Consider the following 18,612-nt stretch of genomic DNA (forward strand, 5'->3'; position numbering starts at 1 on the left):
GCTCCATGTTCCTCTACCCCATCCCCTCAAGAAGGAAATCACCAGGGAAACCCATCTCCTCTCCATCCAGGGTGGCTCTGGGATACAAGCTCTCTTGGTAGGGTGTGACTGGTAGTGACAGGGTCAGAGAGCTAAACACAGTGGAGACAGGCTGTGCATCACTTTAGAACACAGCTTGGCTGCAACATCCAGAGCACTCACTGTCCCCAGGACCAGCCTCAGCACTCCATGAAGCCAGGTGGGAAGGCCAACCTAGGGCAAGGACCAGGCCTCAGCAGTGCAGGCACTCTCTGCCCTGTCTCATCTTCCAAGAGGTGGGAGTGATGCCCACTGAGAGGGTCTGTGCAGTTGACACGTGTCTCCCAGTAGATGCTCAAATGGTTGCTCTTTATCTCCAGTTCCATTAACTCTTTTTCCTTCTGAATACTCCTAACCACCAGACTGCAAGAATACTATCTGCAGCTCCCTGGCAGCTCTAGTTCACACCTGCCCAGAAAATACCACCTTCCTGCCCCCATCATACATGCTGGCTTCATGGAAATCCTTGGGCATTAACCGAAGAGGAGCAGGGATCATGGAGGCACCAAATCTCGGGTCCTGCTAGCTTCAGTCCCACCGTGACCAAAGGCCCAGCCTCACTTGTCTCTGAACAAGTTTTTGCCAAGAAAAAACTTGGTTCTTTCTAAAATATGCAGGCACTCCCCTAGTTTCTCCCCACTCTCCCGCTGCCCCAACCTCCTCATGCCCCCAGCCTGGCCTTGTAACGCCTAGTAAGCAGGTGACATGCAATCTAGGGCCTCAAACCAGCAGAGAAGCCCAGCCTTCAGGCTGAGAAGGCAGCTGGAGAGCTGAAGCCAGGGAACAAGGAACAGTACGTGTGTGCATGTTACACCACCGCTTATGCACATAACACACAGACACAGCTCACACATCAACAGTTGTTCAGAAAGGGACCAGCAGATTAACTGCTGGAAGCAGGCAGCTTCCCCCCGAATCTACATGTGCGTGTGCTTGGGGAGAGGAAGGCTGGTGGTCAGGAAGGCCCATCTCCCAGCCTGATCCCAGGCAGCAGGGCTGTAGCAGCTGTGCAGGAAGGCTCTGGGCCGGCCATAGCCACCTGCCGGCAAGGACAAGCTTCTCTTCTCATGGCTGGGGCAGCTCAGCACAGCTGACCTCTGCTGGCCAAGTGAAGCACTGCATGCAGCTGCAGAGCCAGGCGCTGCTGTCTTCCGGAAGTTTCCCGACTCCTGATGTTTTGGGGATTCAAACAGTCCTTTTCATATGCCGGAGGCACAAACTGGGGCAGCTAAAATTTTTATTCTGCTGTCAAGGGGCAAGATGCCAGCTTGGAAGTGCCAAGGAGCTAAAGGGCCCAGCACTGCCAGCCCCAGAATTGTCTGTTCAGGCTGTGCAGTAAGCACGAGAGCCTCGCCTGTCCATGAAGTGCTCCACAATGTGCTCAGCTCCAGAGAGGCCCAACAACCTCAGGAGGGCTTGGCTGTGGGTCTGAATTTCTTTCCTTTGTGCTTGAAGCTGCGCAGTGGGTTCTGGGACTTCGCTCTCTAAGGAGGCAAAGTCACAGGTTAGTTGGGGGAATCAGGCTGACAAACTATCCACCCACCCACCCAACTGAGAAAGACACAAAGGGAGCCATGCCCGCACCTGGCCAACACGACCAGAAGGTGCTGCAGACAAGGAAATGGGGAAAGGCAGCTGGGGAAAGAAAAGCAGGGCCTGCAGGCGGCTGCAAAAGTATCCCTATCCTACACCAGATTGTGTCCCTGCCACCAGATTTTGGGGGCCCGGTTCTAGGGTGCCCTCTCTCCCCCTCCCTAGGGCAAGGCGCCTACACATTCTGGTGATGACAAAGAGCCAGGTGGGGAGGAGTCCTGCAGCTGTCCCCAAGTCCCCAGGAGCCATACCCTGGCCTTCCTACAAGAAGACGACAGCTTCTTCCGCTTCTTGTGAGGGCGCACCAGGCCACGAAGAGCAGGAGGAACTGGAAGAGATGCTTGCCTGAGCAGTGGGCTCACCACTACTGCTCCCACCCCTGCCCTCCCACTGATTCTGCAGCAAATTCTCCAATTCTGACCCAACTGGCAGCCTATGACATATATCTGTTCACTATCACACCTGCACAGGGCTAGGAGAATGTGAGCACCTTAGACTTCCACTATCTAAATCACTCTCCTGTATTTAGATTTGTTCCAACATGTAACAAGAAAGAAAAAGACATCCTTAAAGAAAGAAAATGTAGCTGAAATAAAAGTCAACAGGTAATTTCTTCACCTGTGGCCCATTACTACAGATACGGGGGCCCACATCCCAGCTGCACCTGATCTTGGCTCTGTCTTCAACTCGCCCACCCCATGGACTCCCCTAAGCCAACCACACCTGGGCCTTCCCCTTCAAGTGTCAAACATCCCACATCCTGACACCTTTCCACCTTCTCCTGGTCCTTCTAAACCTCCTGGCCACACCTTGGCAAGTGACTCCGCTATAGGAGCAGACTGGGTTCCTCAGGCCAAAGCTCTGGCCTTATCCTCTTCCTCCCCACCCTCCCTCCCAACTCCCCTCCTCACATCTCAGGCCAGGACCTGGACTGGGGTCTCTTCCAGCTCACTATCCTGTGAGAACCTGGCCCCCACCACTCTCTCTGGCATTTTCATGTTCCCATCTCTTCTGGATCTTTCCTTTCCAGTGTCCAGGCTTTTCCTGCCCTGGAACATTCCATCTCCACCCTTTGTAACCTCCACAGCAGCAACACCAAACCCGCTGGGTGGCTGCAGGTCCAGGCTGAGCCGAGCCTGTGGCACTGGGAAGGGTCCTGCACTTGCTGCCCACAGCCTCATCTCCACCACTCTTCTCCTTCAATCCATTTTAGGCATAAAAGTCACACATACTCATTACCAAAAACATCTATGAGACACTGAAAGAAGTCATTACCCAGAGCCTGCCTAAGATGAGGAGAGGTGCCCAGCTTTAAAGGTCACATAAAGCTCTAGCCTGGGCTGCACCACAGAAACCAATCCCAGGGTCCTGACCCCATGCCTACACTACCCCTGCATTCCTCCCATCGCCACTGGCTCTTCTTTTGCCACCTTTTCTGTTTAGGCCTTATAGCGTTTTTCTCCCTGCTGACTGCTCTTACCCAGAGACTCCACAGATGCGTCTTCAGTGGCTGCTAATCTTGAGTCTTTTGCAGCTCAGGTGGCTTTCTCTGCCTCCTGCCCGTGACTCTCTCCCAAACCTGTTCACTCCCTTTGACCCATGGATAGCAATTTGGCCCAGCTCTGGAGACCACCTGGCCTGAAATCCTGGGTCTGCCACCCACTCTGCACTACCTCAATTTTCTCATCTCTAAAATGGAGACAGCGACAGCTAACCCGTGGGACCAAGCAAACAAGTTTAGAAACATAGGGGTGTGCCTGTTTACACGCCCACGTGCTGCCAGCGTTTCCAGCACCAAGCACAGAGGCTGATCCAGCAGCAGAGAAATTAATGCCACTTCCCCAGCCTGCTACTTCCTGCCCCGTCAGGACACACTCACCCAGGTAGTCAGGAACATGGCCCAGGTGGGGCTTCACCACTGCGGGGTGCAATGGTAGGTCATGCCGCAGCAGCTGGAGGTCCCTGGGGTTGTCTTCAAAGTATGTCTGCCAGGGGAAAAGGGAGAGCCACAGAGTGAGCATCTTTCTTGTGTGACTTCACAGACTGAGCTTTTCAAAGGATAACATAGTCATGTGTTTCAAAAGGCATGAGGCACCTGCTTCTGCACATTTCTCACACCTCCCGGGAGTGGATGTTTCTATCTTCTCTTCTCCATGACACACACGACAGTACCCTGCACCACTTTTTGCTGGGCATCACCTCACAGACTGTTCCATATGGACACACAACCAACCTTATTCCTTCCCATGTAACTTTCGGCTCTGGATGCACCTGAGCTTACCTAGCAAGCCCCCTATGGTGGCCCCGGGCTGTTTCCATCTTTTGGTTCCATGATAATGCCATGATGAATGCAGACACATGCTTGACCATGCACATTCACAAGTGTGACCAAGATTAAGTTCCAGAAGTGGAATTTCGGATGAAAGGACACATGAGCTTGTAATTCTGCTGGACAGTGTCCACCATAAGGTTGTGCCAATTTACCACCAAGCAGAACAGACTGGCTTCCTCCCATTTCCTCCCTTTCTGTGCCAAAGGCCAGAAAACTGCCCAGTTCTCTGCTTCTCACCACTCGGAGCTCAGTGAGTCTCCAAAAAGGGCAGCCGTCTAAGATTTGTCCCCTCCTCACTTCCCATCCCCTCACCTTAAGCTTCTCAGAGTGCAGAAGCTCCTCCTTGATCTCCTTCAATCTCGCCTCCTGAATGGCCTGCTTAGTCACTGAGCGCATGGCATCCTGGGGGTGGACACTGAAGGTCAAGACAGTGAGGCTGCCCCAAATCCTCCCTCACGCCTGGATGCTCAGCAACAGGGTGCAATCCCTGGGCCACAGTCCCTCCCCTCTCATTCCCCTCCCCACCACAGCAGCTCACCCTGCAGCGATAGCGGAAGCCCTCGATCTCCTCCATCCGGAACTGGTAGGGGAGCAGAATGGGGCCGCTGTTCTCTGCGGAGAAGAAAGCAGTGAGGGTCCCAAAGGCTGAGGCCTTAGGACAGGGTCTTCGTTGGAGGCCTCCTGCACCTCCTCCTTGGGGCAAAGCTGCAGAGGACCCACCGCCTTCCTGGGATGCCAAACATGTAGCTTAGCTGTACCTGGGCCTCTTACAGTGATGACCCATCTGTCCCTGTGTGTGGATGGGGGTGGCCTGTGTGGCCCTGAGCCCAAGAACCCGTCACCCACTCTCTTCTCCTCTCCCAAGGAGTACCCCATAGTATTCCTTGGGAGTCAAGGTACCCCGTGACGATGGCCACAGAGAGCAGTCTAGGATCACCCAGCACCCTGGGGTCAGGTGCTATCCTGAGCTGTCACAGCAGCATGTCAGGTCACTCAACGCTCATGAGGCAGACAGTAAACATGACTTTGGACAAATTACCTCAATTTATCTCTCAAGGGGAACAGTGCCTGCCACTCAGGGCAAAACAAGGATGGATAGTGGAAGTGGCCTGTCACACTATGTTGTAACCTCTGTCGTCATCATCACGGAGTTTTAAAGCATCATGCGAGGAGCCCGACCCTGGCCCAGGCCCACAAGAGCCAGGCTCTTACCTCCACTGAGAAGCTCCTCAATCTTGCCTAAGTGGGACTGCTCCGTGGGCAGCACAAAGGTTAAGACTATGCCTGGGTTGTTAGCGCGTGCTGTCCTGCAAGGGGAGACAGTGCAGCTTGCATCTCCAACCCGCAGGCTCTGTCCAGTACACCCCAAGTCCCTCAGCGTGTCCACCACACAGGTGCCTGGGCCATCACACTCCTAGTCCTCCTACCTGCCGGCTCGATGGATGTAGGCCTCAGGGGTTGGGGGAAGATCAAAGTTGAGCACAGCAGACACATGGTGGAAGTCTATGCCCCGGGCCACACCTGCCTCCGGATCAGAGGCCCTGCAGAGATAACTCAATGTCAGTCGGACCCTTCCTCTCCTCTGGGCAGGTATTCACAAGCTGAATCAACAAAACTTCCTCTAAACAATGCCTGTAGATCATAAGACCCTGACATACAGAGGACTCTTCAACAATGGAACCATTCCAGGAGTCAGGGTTTCCTGGGGCAGCCTGGAGCTTTGACATGGAGCCAAATCCTGGCCTGACCTCCATTCTGGGACAACAGCAGAACTCAATGCCCTACATGGTGATCTGAGAACCAACCCTGAGCTAGTCAAGTCTTCAGGTGGAGAGAGACTGGAGAGTTAGAGGGTTCCTTTTCCCTTCAGAAACATGCTCCCTGCAAGTCACAGCCACATGGAGGACAGGCCATCTCTCCTGCAGGGCTCTGCATGTTCCTTTTCCCTTCAGAAACATGCTCCCTGCAAGTCACAGCCACATGGAGGACAGGCCATCTCTCCTGCAGGGCTCTGCATGCCAACAACCCCACCAGTCTTGCCCTTCATGCTGCATATGCAGTGTGCACCATCCACTCCCTTCTTTATATCCAGGCAGCTGAGCAAGAACCTGCGGGGCTCTCTGGGCTACACTACCAGCCAGGCCTGGAAGGTTTGGCTCCCTGCTCTGTGCACTCCAGTTTTAGTCTTCCAAAAAGCTGAAAGAAATCGGTCTTTCTGGGGAGGGATGGAAAAAGAGGCATAGACTCACTTGTCCCCTTTGGGCCCTCGGCCCCGACGCTTGCCCTTGACTGGGGCCCCCAGGACTTCGGCATCAGTTGCTATGACACAGTCATAGAAGCCTTGGTTGAACTGTGAGATGATGTGGCACCTGCAGCCAAGAGTGGGCAGAGAATCAGCTCGGCAGAGCAAGTTTGAGGCTCCTCTGCCATCCCTACTATCATAGTAACCATCACTCTTTCCTACTTTTTCCTCTTCTTAATCTCTTTCCCTACGTAATCATTGTGCCTCAGTTTCCTCAGCTGGAAATAAAAATAATGACAGGGTTTTGTTTTTTTTTGAGACAAGAGTTTCACTCTTGTTCCCCAGGCTGGAGTGCAATGGCACAATCTCAGCTCACTGCAACCTCCACCTCCCGGGTTTAAGCAATTCTCCTGTCTCAGCTTCCCGAGTAGCTGGGATTACAGGCGCCTGCCACCACGCCCGGCTAATTTTTGTATTTTAAGTAGAGATGGGGTTTCACCATGCTGGCCAGGCTGGTCTTGAACTCCCGACCTCAGGCGATCCGCCCACCTTGGCCTCCCAAAGTGCTGGGATTACAGGCATGAGCCACGGCGCCCAGCCATGATAGGGATTTTGGAGTTGGGAGAAGTCAGTCACTATCAGTTACATCTAGAACCTGGCCCCTACTAAGTGCTTAAGAAATAGAACATTAACTGGGTCCCCTTTCCATCTCTATCTTCAACTTATCTCAACCAAGATGTTGGCTGTAGCAAACCTGGAGCGCAGTGGAAGTTCTCCATTGAGCACACAGGTGGGAATGCTGAACTGCTCCAGGAACAGGCGTAGCCGGTAACTCCGCTCTAGAGTGTTGACAAAGAGCAAAGACTTGCCCCGAATCAATGACAGCTTGAGCAGGGCATACAGCAGCAGGAATTTGTCTTCCTCAGTCTCACAGACCACCTGAAACTGCTGTAACTGGTCTGGCCCAGGCAGCTGGGACTCCTGTAACTTAAGGGTAACCTGGGGAGAAAACAGGCCTGTGGTCAGAAAGGAAAAGAACACAGAGATGGTATGGCCACTTACTCATCAATCAAAACATCAACATTTTAGTGCAGGGCAGAGATGCATTTAAGGATTCCTGGCACCCTAAGTCTCCTCCAGTTTTGTAACCTAAAACCCCAAAATGCCCTAATTGTTGTGGTATATAGAATATACCACCAAAACCATATATAAAATACTTCCAAGCACAGATCCAAGAGAAACACATCAATAAAGGACTACATCGAGGAAGGAAGGCCTACAGCAACACGCCTTCTGAAAGGTAAAGTTTACTTAAGATGAGAACCTTGGCCTTAGAATTTTCGCTCTGCTTCTCAAAGCTGCCCCTGAGGGGAGGTCCTTGCTCAGGATTTTAGGCAAAGTATGGCCTGAAATGGGAGACATCCCCTGTGGACACTTGGAAATATATAGTGATTTAAGACCACTGACTTTTAGTGCCTCAGGACTAGGGACTAGTGACAACTGTCCCACCCAAAACACCAAAGGCTCCCCTAAGGAGGAGCATCAAGATCTTTGGGTGCCCCCATGCCTGCAGCTCCAGACGCTTCCATGGTGCCTCTTACCGGGTTATGTAATACTAGCTCCTTGAGTGCTTGTACGTCCTCATTAAAAGTAGCCGACATGAGAAACGCCTGGTAAATCCGGGGCAAGTGACTGAAATGAAAGAGTCCAGTGAGATTCCAGCTCCAAGGGCCGCTAATTGTAACTGGCTTCCAGCCACCCCACTCTCATACCAATTCCTACTCACAGATGTTTCCACTAGGAATCACACCCACTTCTGCCTTACCAGAGGAGACTCTTGAGCTCTTCTTCAAAGCCAAAGGAAAAAAGAAGATCAGCTTCGTCCACCACCAAAAGCTCCAGGGAGTCACGAAGTTTCAGGCTGTCTTGCTGCAAGTGGCTTAATATGCGAGATGGGGTCCCCACTACTACATCTGGCTTCTCCATCAGCACAGCTCTGCAGGTGGGCAAGACATCAATATCAGGGATAATGTAGCAGCTGGCATCTCACCCTGGACTTGCTCTTTTTTGCCACACACAAACCCAACCCCACAACTCTGTGTGGCTTCATTCAGGTACCGCTTTGCTGCTTTTACCCACCTCTGAGAGGCTGAGTCTTCGGCAGCTGAGACATTGGCCACTCGGACATCCCGAGCACAGTAGGTAGCCAGCTGCTGAATCATGGACTGTGCCTGCCGTGCCAGTTCCTTGGTAGGAACAAGAACAAGGCTTCTCACTGCCTGTTCCACCACCGGACCTGTCTGTAAGAATATGAACTAAAGACTTTAGCCAGCAGTGCACATCACTGTGTCCACCTGATGCTTTTCTCTACCCCTTCCAGCCTAACTGACCCATCGCTGCAACCCTACTCAGCAGTATTTTGATTATCTATCACTCTGCCGGCCTCAGAATGCAGAGTGGAGAGTTGTTTCCTCAGGCACTGACCCTCAAAAAGAATAACGTACTCTATGTTTATGAAGCTACTTTAAACGTACTAGTTATGAAGCTAAATTCTCACAATAATTCTGTAAGTAGAAAAAAGAGATGTGCTCTCTTTCTATGTAAGAAAGAAAAGAAAGTGCTTTGTCGAAGATTACGCAAAGGTTGGTGGTAGCAGGGCCTGGACAAGGATCCAGGTAACCTGAACTACAGCCCAGAGTGTTTGCCACAACAGCACCAGGTTCTCAGGCCGGCCTGCACGGATACGGGTACAGGACCAAGAGACAGCCCTTCCCAGGCTTTTGGAGTTCGCCTCATTCCTCCCCTCAGCTTTCTCGTTACCCACCGCCTTCCTGTGGAGCAACAGCTGCAGCATCGGAATAGCATAAGCTGCCGTCTTGCCGGAGCCCGTGCGGGCCCGAGCCAGGAGGTCCTTCCCTTCTAGGGCCAGTGGGATGGCCTTTTCCTGGATCAGCGTAGGTCGCGACCAGCCCATATCGGTGACAGCCTAGGAGAGACCAGGAGTGCGGCTCAAGGGGGGCGAAGAGTGATGGCGCGCCCCGCGGAACCCAAAAGCCGGCTCCCCAGCCCTCGCGTGTACCTGCAGGAGCCGGGGATCGAGGCCCATGTGTTCGAAGCCCAGTGCTTCTGAGTCTTCCATGGCGCTGCTCAGTAGCGACAGCACGCACGCACTTCAGGAAAAAAGCCACGGACGCGGCGGGGGGGGGGGGGGCCCGCAAAGCAACAACCAATCAGCTTCGAAGACGCCGTCACTTCCCGGAAGTGCTGGCGCCTAGGCTTCCGGTGTTCGGGCGGAGCTCTGCGACTGCGCAGCGCCAGCGACTGGGTCTAGGAGGAGGCGGTGGAGGGGCCGTGCTGGGGTCGAAGGGGTACTTTGGACTGCAGAGCCGCCCCACTGACTCCTCCAGCGTTCCCGGACGCCGCTGACGCATCTGATTCTCGCGACCTGCAGGAGAAACCTCGACGAGGGCCGAGGTCCTGACGGGCACGACCGTCTCCCTGCTTGGTTAGGGTTAGGGTCCCGCCGGGTACACCACCCTATGGTGGAGCCACTGAGATCGACTGGGCTGAAGGAACCGGTTGGAGTAATGAGCCATGGCAGCAACTTTGCCTGAGAGGAAGGGCGGGTTGCTGTAGGGCTCCCTAACCGGGCTGCCGTGTCAGACTTCTGGCCTACAGACTTGCGTCGTTTTAAGCCACTAAATTTGTGATAATTTGTTACAGTAGCAATAGGAAATTAATACAGGTGAGGACTAAGAATCCTAATCGCAAATTTTTTTTTTTTTTTTTGAGACATGGTCTCACTGTCATCCAGGTTGGCGCGATCCTCCCACCTCAGCCTCCTGGAAAGCTAAGACTACGGGCACGCACCACCACGTCGTTAGTGTGTATGTATGTATGTACGTACATATATGTGTGTATATATGTATGTCCCTCTCCCCCCTTTCTCTTTTCTTTCTAGATGGGGTTTCGCCATGTTGCCCAGGACGGTTTTGAACTCCTGGGGCCAAGTGATCTGCATTCCTCTGCCTACCAAAGTGCTGGGATTACAGATGCGAGCCACCCCTCCTGGCCCACAAGTCTTTCAGTGTAGAAGAGGGAAGCAGAAGAGGTCAAAGTGGTGCCATGTGAAGGCTCAACCCACCCTTGCTGGAGGAAGGGAGCCAGAGCCAAGCTGGAAGAGGCAAGGAAATACACCATTGTGATTACATTAGGCCCATCCAGATAATCCAGGATCATCTCTTTTACAGTCATCTGATTAGCAATTTAATTCTCTTTTGTCATGTTAGGTAACACATTCACGTGTTTCAGAGTGGTAGGCCATTATTCTGCCTACTATACCACCCAACACAAATCTACATTAAGACTGTATCTGAGTGTTGCACAGGAATCTATGTCAACAAGCTTCCAGGGTGATCCTGTGTATCCTATATGATGCAGCCCAGCATCTGAGTACCAGAGACTAGCATCTGGCTGTTAGGTTAACAGATCAGCTCATGCACCAACGGGTAGTCATGCTGGGACCAAATGATGAAGATAGGTACAACTAGTCCCAGTGAGAGCTGGGGAACTGGGCTGGGATATAGAGGATGTTAAGAATGGAGTGTCCTCCCAACCCCAGAATTTTTTTTTCTTTTTTTGTGGTAAGGAGGGAGAAGGCTGCTTGGCAAGGATGTTGTAAACTCTGAGAAAGCAGGAATTTCAAAATAAGAGTCAAGGGTGGTATTCAGGGGAAAATCACCAAAATTTTTGTGTACCCTAACTGCTGTTTTTTTTGTTTCTTTTTTTTTTTTTTTTTTTTTTTTTTGAGACGGAGTCTCGCTCTGTCGCCCAGGCTGGAGTGCAGTGGCCAGATCTCAGCTCACTGCAAGCTCCGCCTCCCGGGTTTACGCCATTCTCCTGCCTCAGCCTCCCGAGTAGCTGGGACTACAGGCGCCCGCCACCTCGCCCGGCTAGTTTTTTGTATTTTTTTTAGTAGAGACGGGGTTTCACCGTGTTAGCCAGGATGGTCTCGATCTCCTGACCTTGTGATCCGCCCGTCTCGGCCTCCCAAAGTGCTGGGATTACAGGCTTGAGCCACCGCGCCCGGCCTGTTTCTTTGTTTTTTAGACAGAGTCTCACTCTCTCGCCCAGGCTGGAGTGCAGTGGCACGATCTCGGCTCACTGCAAGCTCCGTCTCCCGGGTTCACGCCATTCTCCTGCCTCAGCCTCCTGAGTAGCTGGGACTACAGGCTCCCACCACCACGCCTGGCTGATTTTTTGTATTTTTAGTAGAGACAGGGTTTCACCGTGTTAGCCAGGATGGTCTCAATTTCCTGACCTTGTGATCCGCCTGCCTCAGCCTCCCAAAGTGCTGGGATTACAGGCGTGAGCCACTGCGCCCTGCCTCTAACTGCTGTTTTTTAAAAAACTTTTTAGGTCACAACCTATCTGCAAATATGACACACCAGTATGGAAATCCTCATTCTCCTCACAGCCAACAGCTATTGGCCCATCCACTGACTATCCCAATTCCACCTGCCTCATCAGTGGAAAGGTGAAATATGTGCCCACTTTTTCCTCACACCATTCCCCTTTCTATCAAAAACTACCAAGAGAAACCCAGGACCTACCAGAATAGTGAAGATGTGCTCCATTGTGTCTACTGCCAGCCAAACCTGTTGAAGGCTGGCTCAACCCTAATCTGTGCCTTCCTGTCTTCTCACAAGCTGAGTCTGATTTGCCAACTAGATTTCTAGTAACAGCCACAGAGCAGAAATGTGTCCCTTCCCAGTATGTCACATAATCCCCAAGAGCTGCAGGCCAGAAGTCCACAACATGTAACTAGTTCAAAGGACATGATTTTTCTCTGCATTAATTCTAACATGAGGAATACTGAAAACTCTTTAAAACATCTGAAGAATTTCAGCAATTCACAATTCACCTTACTGGACTGTAACACTGTCATCCAGATTTAGAAATATGGGGATATAAAAATATTAAATGGAAAAGCCTCAAGAACTAAATTGTTTTTTGTTTTGTTTTGTTTTGTTTTGTTTTTTGAGACAGAGTCTCACTCTGCCCCCCAGGCTGCAGTGCAGTGGCTCGATTTCTTTTTTTTTTTTTTTTTGAGGCGGAGTCTTGCTCTGTCGCCCGGACTGGAGTGCAGTGGCCGGATCTCAGCTCACTGCAAGCTCCGCCTCCCGGGTTCACGCCATTCTCCTGCCTCAGCCTCCCAAGTAGCTGGGACTACAGGCGCCCGCCACCTCGCCCGGCTAGTTTTTGTATTTTTAGTAGAGACGGGGTTTCACTGTGTTAGCCAGGATGGTCTCGATCTCCTGACCTCGTGATCCGCCCGTCTCGGCCTCCCAAAGTGCTGGGATTACAGGCTTGAGCCACCGCGCCCGGCCTGCAGTGGCTCGATTTCTAATCACTGCAACCTCCTCCTGGGTTCAAGCGATTCTCCTGCCTCAGCCTCCTGAATAGCTGGGATTACAGGCACACACTACCAAGCCTGGCTAATTTTTATACTTTTAGTACAGACAGGGTTTCACCATGTTGGCCAGCCTGGTCTCAAACTCCTGACCTCAGGTGATCCACCTGCCTTGGCCTCCCAAAGTGCTGGGATTATAGGTGTGAGCCACCCCACCTGGTCCTAAAATTACGTTTTGTTTGTTTTTTCAGATAGGATCACTCTGTTGCCCAGCCTGGAGTGCAGTGGCACGATCATGGCTCACTGCAGCCTTGACCTCCTGGGCTCAAGTGATCTTTCCATCCCAGCCTCTCAAGTAGCTGGGACTACAGGCATGTTCCACCAGCTACATTTTTTGTATTTTTTGCAGAGACAAGATTTCGCCATGTTGCCCAGGCTGGTCTCAAACTCCTGGGCTATAGGATCCACCCACCTTGGCTTCCCAAAGTGTTAGGATTACAGGCGTGAGCCACCGTGTCCAGGCCACATGTATTTTTAAGAGTAAAAATAGCCAGGCACAGTGGGGTATATCTGTAGTACCAGCTACTTTGGAGGGTAAGGTAGGAGGATCACTTGAACCTGGGAGCTCAAGGTTGCTTTGAGCTATGATGGCACCACTACACTCCAGCCTTGGGGACAGAGCAAGACCCCATCACCCGTGCCCAGCCAGCTCACACCTGTAATCCCAGCACTTTGGGAGGCGAGGCGGGCAGATTACCTGAGGTCAGGAGTTCAAGACCAGCCTGGTCAACATGGCGAAACCCCGTCTCTACTAAAACTACAAAAATTAGCTGGGTATGGTGGCGGGCACCTGTAATCTCAGCTACTCAGGAGTCTGAGGCAGGAGAATCTCTTGAATTCAGGAGGTGGAGGTTGCAGCGAGCCAAGATTACACCACTGCACTCCAGCCTGGGCGACAGAGTGAGACTCCATCTCAAATAAATAAATAAAATAAAATAAAAATACGAAATTAGCCGGGTGTGGTGGTGGGTGCCTGTAATCCCAGCTACTCAGGAGGCTGAGGCAGAATTGCTTGAACCAGGGAGGCAGAGGTTGCAGTAAGCCAAGATCATGCCACTGCACTCCAGTCTGGGTGACAGAGCAAGACTGTCTCAAATAAATGAACATAAAAATTATATATATGTACATATATGGTACAGGACATAAGAAATAACAAAAGAAGAATTTAGTTCTGTAGGTCAGATAATTTAATAAATATTTCAAATAAATAATATAATAACTGAAAATGTCAAGAATGGGGAACTAATGGTATTAAGTTTTATATAGAAGGGCATGAGGGAAGTATATTAAAATTTGTTCAAATTTATGATTCAGACGGCTAAGAAGGTACTTAATTTCCTCAGATGATACCTTGCAAATGTGTGTTCTAGTTGGTTGACCTTTGCAAATGATTGAGCAACCACCCTGTGTATTCCCATGCCCCCTAGACTGCCTGTTCAAGCCAAGCCTTAGTACCACGAGTCCATAGTGAAGTCCACTCCAGGTTATCTGCATAGGCAGTCCAGGCACCTTTCCTCTTTTCCTTTAGGTGCCTCCCGTCTGCCCACAACCTCTTATTTCATCTCAAACGCAGCTAGTACAACATGTTTTATTTCACTGGAAAATTCTGCTAAGAACCAAATCCGGTTCCCTCAAAGAAAACATTTAGCACAGCTTAAATAAAAGTTGAGGAGGGTAAGAGTGCATTAACCCATGCTAGCTCTGTTGCTACTTTACCTCTGACTCTGAGGCCCTGTGGGATGAAAAGCAGGTATCCAAAAGAACTCTGCTTGGCCCTCTGATACAGCCTTGAGATCAGACCCAATGCCTTTCTGGCCCACAGACCACTGAAATCCTAGGAGCTGCCATGGGAGTTACCAAAAATGTGTGAATAAACTGAATGCAGAGGCTGAGGCAGGTGGATCAACTGAGATCAGGAGTCCAAGACCAGCCTGGCCAACATGGTGAAATCCTGTCTCTACTAAAACTACAAAAATTAGCTGGGCGTGTTGGCGGGCACCTGTAATCCCAGCTACTCAGGAGACTGAGGCAGGAGAATCATTTGAACCTGGGAGGCAGAGGTTGCCAGTGAGCTGAGATCATGCCATTGCACTCCAGCCTGGGCAACTAAGAGCAAAACTCAAAAAAAATAAATTTAAAAAACCCAGAATGCAGAAACTGCATGGGTGTTCGGAGCTAGTCACAGGCAGTAACACTTCTACTAGGAAGGAAAATATATAATTTATCCAAAAATAGTTCTAAGATATAGAAAAACATTTCAATCCTCTAGGGCCAAGACCTGCCCCTTATTTACATTCACAAAGCCATTGAGTGAACCCAGAACTGACTAGCAGACAGTGAGACAGGGCCTGCTCTGTGGCACATGCCAGTCACCTACTGCATAAGTGGACAAAGAGCAGAAGGTAATGGAGAGAGTTTTCATTTGCTTATTTAGTGAAAAACAGAGGAAAATCACTTGAGGCAAAAGAAGCAGGACTGAGTCCTGGGTTCTGATTCCTCACAAGCCCCAAGACAGATTTTGAAAGATTGGACTAATGTCCTGTGTCCTTAAGAACCAGGGTTGGCAAGTGGCTGATCTGAATGGTTTGTGGCCATGGAACCAATGTGACTTATTATTTTTCATTTTTTTCCCTAAAAATCCAGGTGGATAAAGGACTGTATGGGGAAAGTACCAAATAAATGAGGTAAAAAGGAAGGGTCATACAAAGAGGGCACTACACCAGCTTCTTGGCCTCAAAGAAGCTCTTGAGGTGACGCATCTGCCAGATGCCAGTGAGGATGAGGATGACAGTCTGAGCAATGGACCACCATAGGACCCTCTGGTTGGTGCTCTCGCTTGTCAGTCGGAAGCGCTCTTCACGATACTGTGTGGGGCAACACAGGGTTAAATGAGCAGGAGAAACAGTCCCTGGCTGTTGTGAGGTCCCTCCCTGCATGTAACTACTCAACTCCAGGGCCAAACTCTTTTTGGAATACTACCTGTAACTCCATTAGGAGTGCTATGGTCTCCCCACTGAGGCTGCCCCAAGAAAGGGATGGGCTGTTCCACAAGCATCTCTGTTGGGACTGAAATCATGATTCTATCATTTCCAACAAGATTCCAAGAGAAACAGGCAATGGCTATTACTAGATTGTGAACTATCCTTTCTTCACTTTATTTTATAGAGCTTAAAAATGACTACTGAAAGAGAAATGTGGCACATGCATACAATGAAATATTAAAGAAAGAAATTCTGACACATGCTATAACATGGATGAACTGTGAGAACATTATACTCAGTGAAATAAGCCAATCACAAAAGGAGAAATACTGAATGATTCTGCTTATATGAAGTAGCATAGCTGGGATCATAAAGACAGAAAGTAGAATGGTGGGTGTCAGGAGAAAAGGAAACGGGAAGTTATTGCTTATAATAAGTACAGATTTGCTGGGTGCAGTGGGTCAGGCCTGTAATCCCAACACTTTGGAAGGCTGAGGCAGTGGATCGCCTGAGGTCAGGAGTTCAAGACCAGCCTGGCCAACATGGTGAAACCCAGTCTCTACTAAAAACACAAAAATGAGCCAGGCATGGTGGCACTCGCCTGTAATCCCAGCTACTTGGGAGGCTGAGGCAGAAGAATCACTTGAACCTAGGAGGCGGAGGTTGCAGTGAGCCGAGATCATGCCACCACGCTCCAGCCTGGGCAATAGAGTGAGACTCCATCTCAAAAACAAGACAAAATAAGTACAGATTTTTAGTTTGAGAAGACGAAAAACTTCTGGAGCTGGATGATGGTGTTGGTATCTCAACATTATGAATGCACTTAATACCACTGAACTAAAATGGCATATTTGGCCGGGCGCGGTGGCTCAAGCCTGTAATCCCAGCACTTTGGGAGGCCGAGACGGGTGGATCACGAGGTCAGGAGATCGAGACCATCCTGGCTAACACCGTGAAACCCCGTCGCTACTAAAAAATACAAAAAACTAGCCGGGCGAGGTGGCGGGCGCCTATAGTCCCAGCTATTTGGGAGGCTGAGGCAGGAGAATGGCGTAAACCCGGGAGGCAGAGCTTGCAGTGAGCTGAGATCTGGCCACTGCACTCCAGCCTGGGCGATAGAGCGAGACTCTGTCTCAAAAAAAAAAAAAAAAAAAAAAAAAAAATGGCATATTTGGTGTTATGTGTATTTTACCACAACAAAAAGTTTTGATAAAAAAGCAAAACAGGCAGGGCACGGTGGCTCACACCTGTAATCCCAGCACTTTGGGAGGCTGAGGCGGGCGGATCACCTGACGTCAGGAGTTTGAGACCAGCCTGACCAACATGGAGAAAGCCTGTCTCTACTAAAAGTACAAAATTAACCAGGCGTAGTGGCGCACGCCTATAATCCCAGCTACTCAGGAGGCTGAGGCAGGAGAATCGGTTGAACCCGGGGAGGGGGAGGTTGCAGTGAGCCAAGACTGTGCCATTGCACTCCAGTCTGGGCAACAAGAGTGAAACTCCATCTCAAAAACAAACAAAAAATCTATATAAATCAATACCTTTCATTCCGTTCTCTGCAGAGCTGATCTCCCAAGCAGAAACTTGAGTAGGTATAGTGGGTATAAAGATCAACTGACCTCTCCAATTACAAGGAGATATGCACTTACCCTTTGGTAATCCTGCTCCTTCTGAATCTGTTCCACTTGATCAAGCAACTGGCGGGCGCGGAGCTGAAGCTCCGTCAGCTTATCTTTTGCAGCAATCTCAGGGTAGTTGTTGGCATGCTCCCCAACCTGGATGTCGAGATGCACACGCTACAAAGAAACATGGAATGTATGAGTGGTGGGGCCTCCAGTTGTCTGTTGCAGGGTATGGAACCCACTATTGTCCCTGGCTGTGGAGCACAGGGCAACATCTGTCTCCCCGATTCTGACTGTGCTACAAAGTGTCAAAATGATGATAAATCAAAATTTGGAAACAAGTGAGAGATTCTAAGCTGACGCCAAAGAGAATCCTCTTACCAGTTTGCCACCAGCGAAGAGAGCCATCCTGGTAGAGTTTGAGTGCAGACAGATTTGATGGTCACCGGGCGTGTGGGAGGTGAACGTGAAGCGGCCCTCCGAGCCGTACTGCCGGGACAGCACCACCTGCAACATGTGTGAATGAAAGCCCCACCTTTATACCGCAGCCTCTCCAGGTGCAAGCTCCTGTCCCTTGAGGGCTCGACCAGGCAGTGCTTTACACCCCACGGGAGCTCCACTGAAGAACGGCTGCGTGGGCCAGCGCCAGCCTTACTTTGCCATCGGGGTCCTTCACTTCCACATGCATGCCCAGGCCAGGGGTCGAGGGCAGGAAGACCTCCTTCTGCTTATCCCACATCTGGGTACGATAGTTGCCTGCGGGGCACACACACAGTCACGACCCGGCCCTAGTGGGCCGCCTCTCCGCCCGGCCCCCTCAGACGTGCGGTCCGGGGCTCTAGGCAGGGGACTTTGCGTCCTCGGGGCACCCCTCAGGCTAGGTATGGGGCGGGGGCAGCGACCCGGCTGGGCTCGGGAGGAGGGAGAGCCGCCGAGGGCTGAGCGGGGTACCAAGGGCCTCCCCACCCTCAGCCCGCCTGACCGATAACCATGGTCTCGTCGGGGATTTCCTCGATGAAACAGCGCTTCTCGGTCTCGCCGATGTGGAAGTAGAGCCCCCGGGCGCCTGTGGCGCACAGCGCGAGAAGCACCAGTGCTTGCCGCCCCATCGCCCGCAGAGGCCCAAGCCCTACACCTGCCATCGCGCCTCAATCCCTAGGCGCCTGCGTACATCTGCGCACCGCTCTGCGCCTGCGCGCCACCCTAGCGACCCTAAGAGTTAGGGGAAGAGGACGCCTGCGCACTGACCTCTTCCCTACTGAACACTGCCGCGCTCCGCGCCACAGCCCGGC

General features: G+C 51.3%; 2 protein-coding genes and 1 long non-coding RNA gene across 4 annotated transcripts; 1 reads left to right on the forward strand and 2 right to left on the reverse strand.

Annotated features, from left to right (window-relative positions):
- Positions 1–1,298: 1,298 nt before the first annotated feature.
- DDX56 (DEAD-box helicase 56) lies at positions 1,299–9,504 on the reverse strand. Of its 2 annotated transcripts, none has more exons than XR_004058011.1 (14): positions 9,325–9,504; positions 9,070–9,231; positions 8,385–8,545; positions 8,071–8,241; positions 7,847–7,937; positions 7,000–7,244; positions 6,253–6,372; positions 5,431–5,544; positions 5,216–5,310; positions 4,542–4,615; positions 4,316–4,418; positions 3,551–3,656; positions 1,923–1,999; positions 1,299–1,562 (listed from the first exon to the last, which is right to left on the reverse strand). XR_004058011.1 is itself a non-coding variant. In XM_010374572.2 (14 exons), exons 1-14 carry the CDS (start codon positions 9,382–9,384, stop codon positions 1,485–1,487), a joined length of 1,644 nt encoding a protein of 547 aa, XP_010372874.2. In that variant the 5' UTR covers positions 9,385–9,504; the 3' UTR covers positions 1,299–1,484. The 2 variants fall into 2 exon arrangements, 1 of the variants encoding a protein (XP_010372874.2); XM_010374572.2 differs by having other exon boundaries at positions 4,316–4,405.
- A 349-nt stretch (positions 9,505–9,853) lies between these two features.
- Positions 9,854–10,986, forward strand: LOC115898295. The gene is made up of 2 exons (XR_004058012.1): positions 9,854–9,990; positions 10,207–10,986. It is a non-coding gene; the product is annotated as an uncharacterized LOC115898295 (long non-coding RNA).
- Positions 10,987–13,881: 2,895 nt separating this feature from the next.
- On the reverse strand, positions 13,882–18,546 carry TMED4 (transmembrane p24 trafficking protein 4). The gene is made up of 5 exons (XM_010374573.2): positions 18,303–18,546; positions 17,976–18,076; positions 17,702–17,827; positions 17,348–17,494; positions 13,882–15,581 (listed from the first exon to the last, which is right to left on the reverse strand). The coding sequence occupies exons 1-5, from the start codon at positions 18,460–18,462 to the stop codon at positions 15,432–15,434; spliced, it is 684 nt and encodes a 227-aa protein (XP_010372875.1). The 5' UTR covers positions 18,463–18,546; the 3' UTR covers positions 13,882–15,431.
- Positions 18,547–18,612: the final 66 nt, after the last annotated feature.

This window comes from Rhinopithecus roxellana, chromosome 6 (assembly GCF_007565055.1).
Source record: "Rhinopithecus roxellana isolate Shanxi Qingling chromosome 6, ASM756505v1, whole genome shotgun sequence".
NCBI lineage: Eukaryota > Metazoa > Chordata > Mammalia > Primates > Cercopithecidae > Rhinopithecus > Rhinopithecus roxellana.

Bases quoted from the DNA above. Each gene is read 5' to 3' on its own strand.
- DDX56 (XM_010374572.2), bottom strand. From the start codon at position 9,384: ATGGAAGACTCAGAAGCACTGGGCTTCGAACACATGGGCCTCGATCCC. The intron at 8,546-9,069 runs GTGGGTAACGAG...ATATTCTTACAG, and splicing joins TGTTGCTCCACAGGAAGGCG to ACAGGTCCGGTGGTGGAACA. The intron at 8,242-8,384 runs GTGGGTAAAAGC...GCCCACCTGCAG, and splicing joins GAAGACTCAGCCTCTCAGAG to AGCTGTGCTGATGGAGAAGC.
- TMED4 (XM_010374573.2), bottom strand. From the start codon at position 18,462: ATGGCAGGTGTAGGGCTTGGGCCTCTGCGGGCGATGGGGCGGCAAGCA. The intron at 18,077-18,302 runs GTCAGGCGGGCT...TGTGCCCCGCAG, and splicing joins CGACGAGACCATGGTTATCG to GCAACTATCGTACCCAGATG. The intron at 17,828-17,975 runs GTAAGGCTGGCG...CACATGTTGCAG, and splicing joins TGAAGGACCCCGATGGCAAA to GTGGTGCTGTCCCGGCAGTA.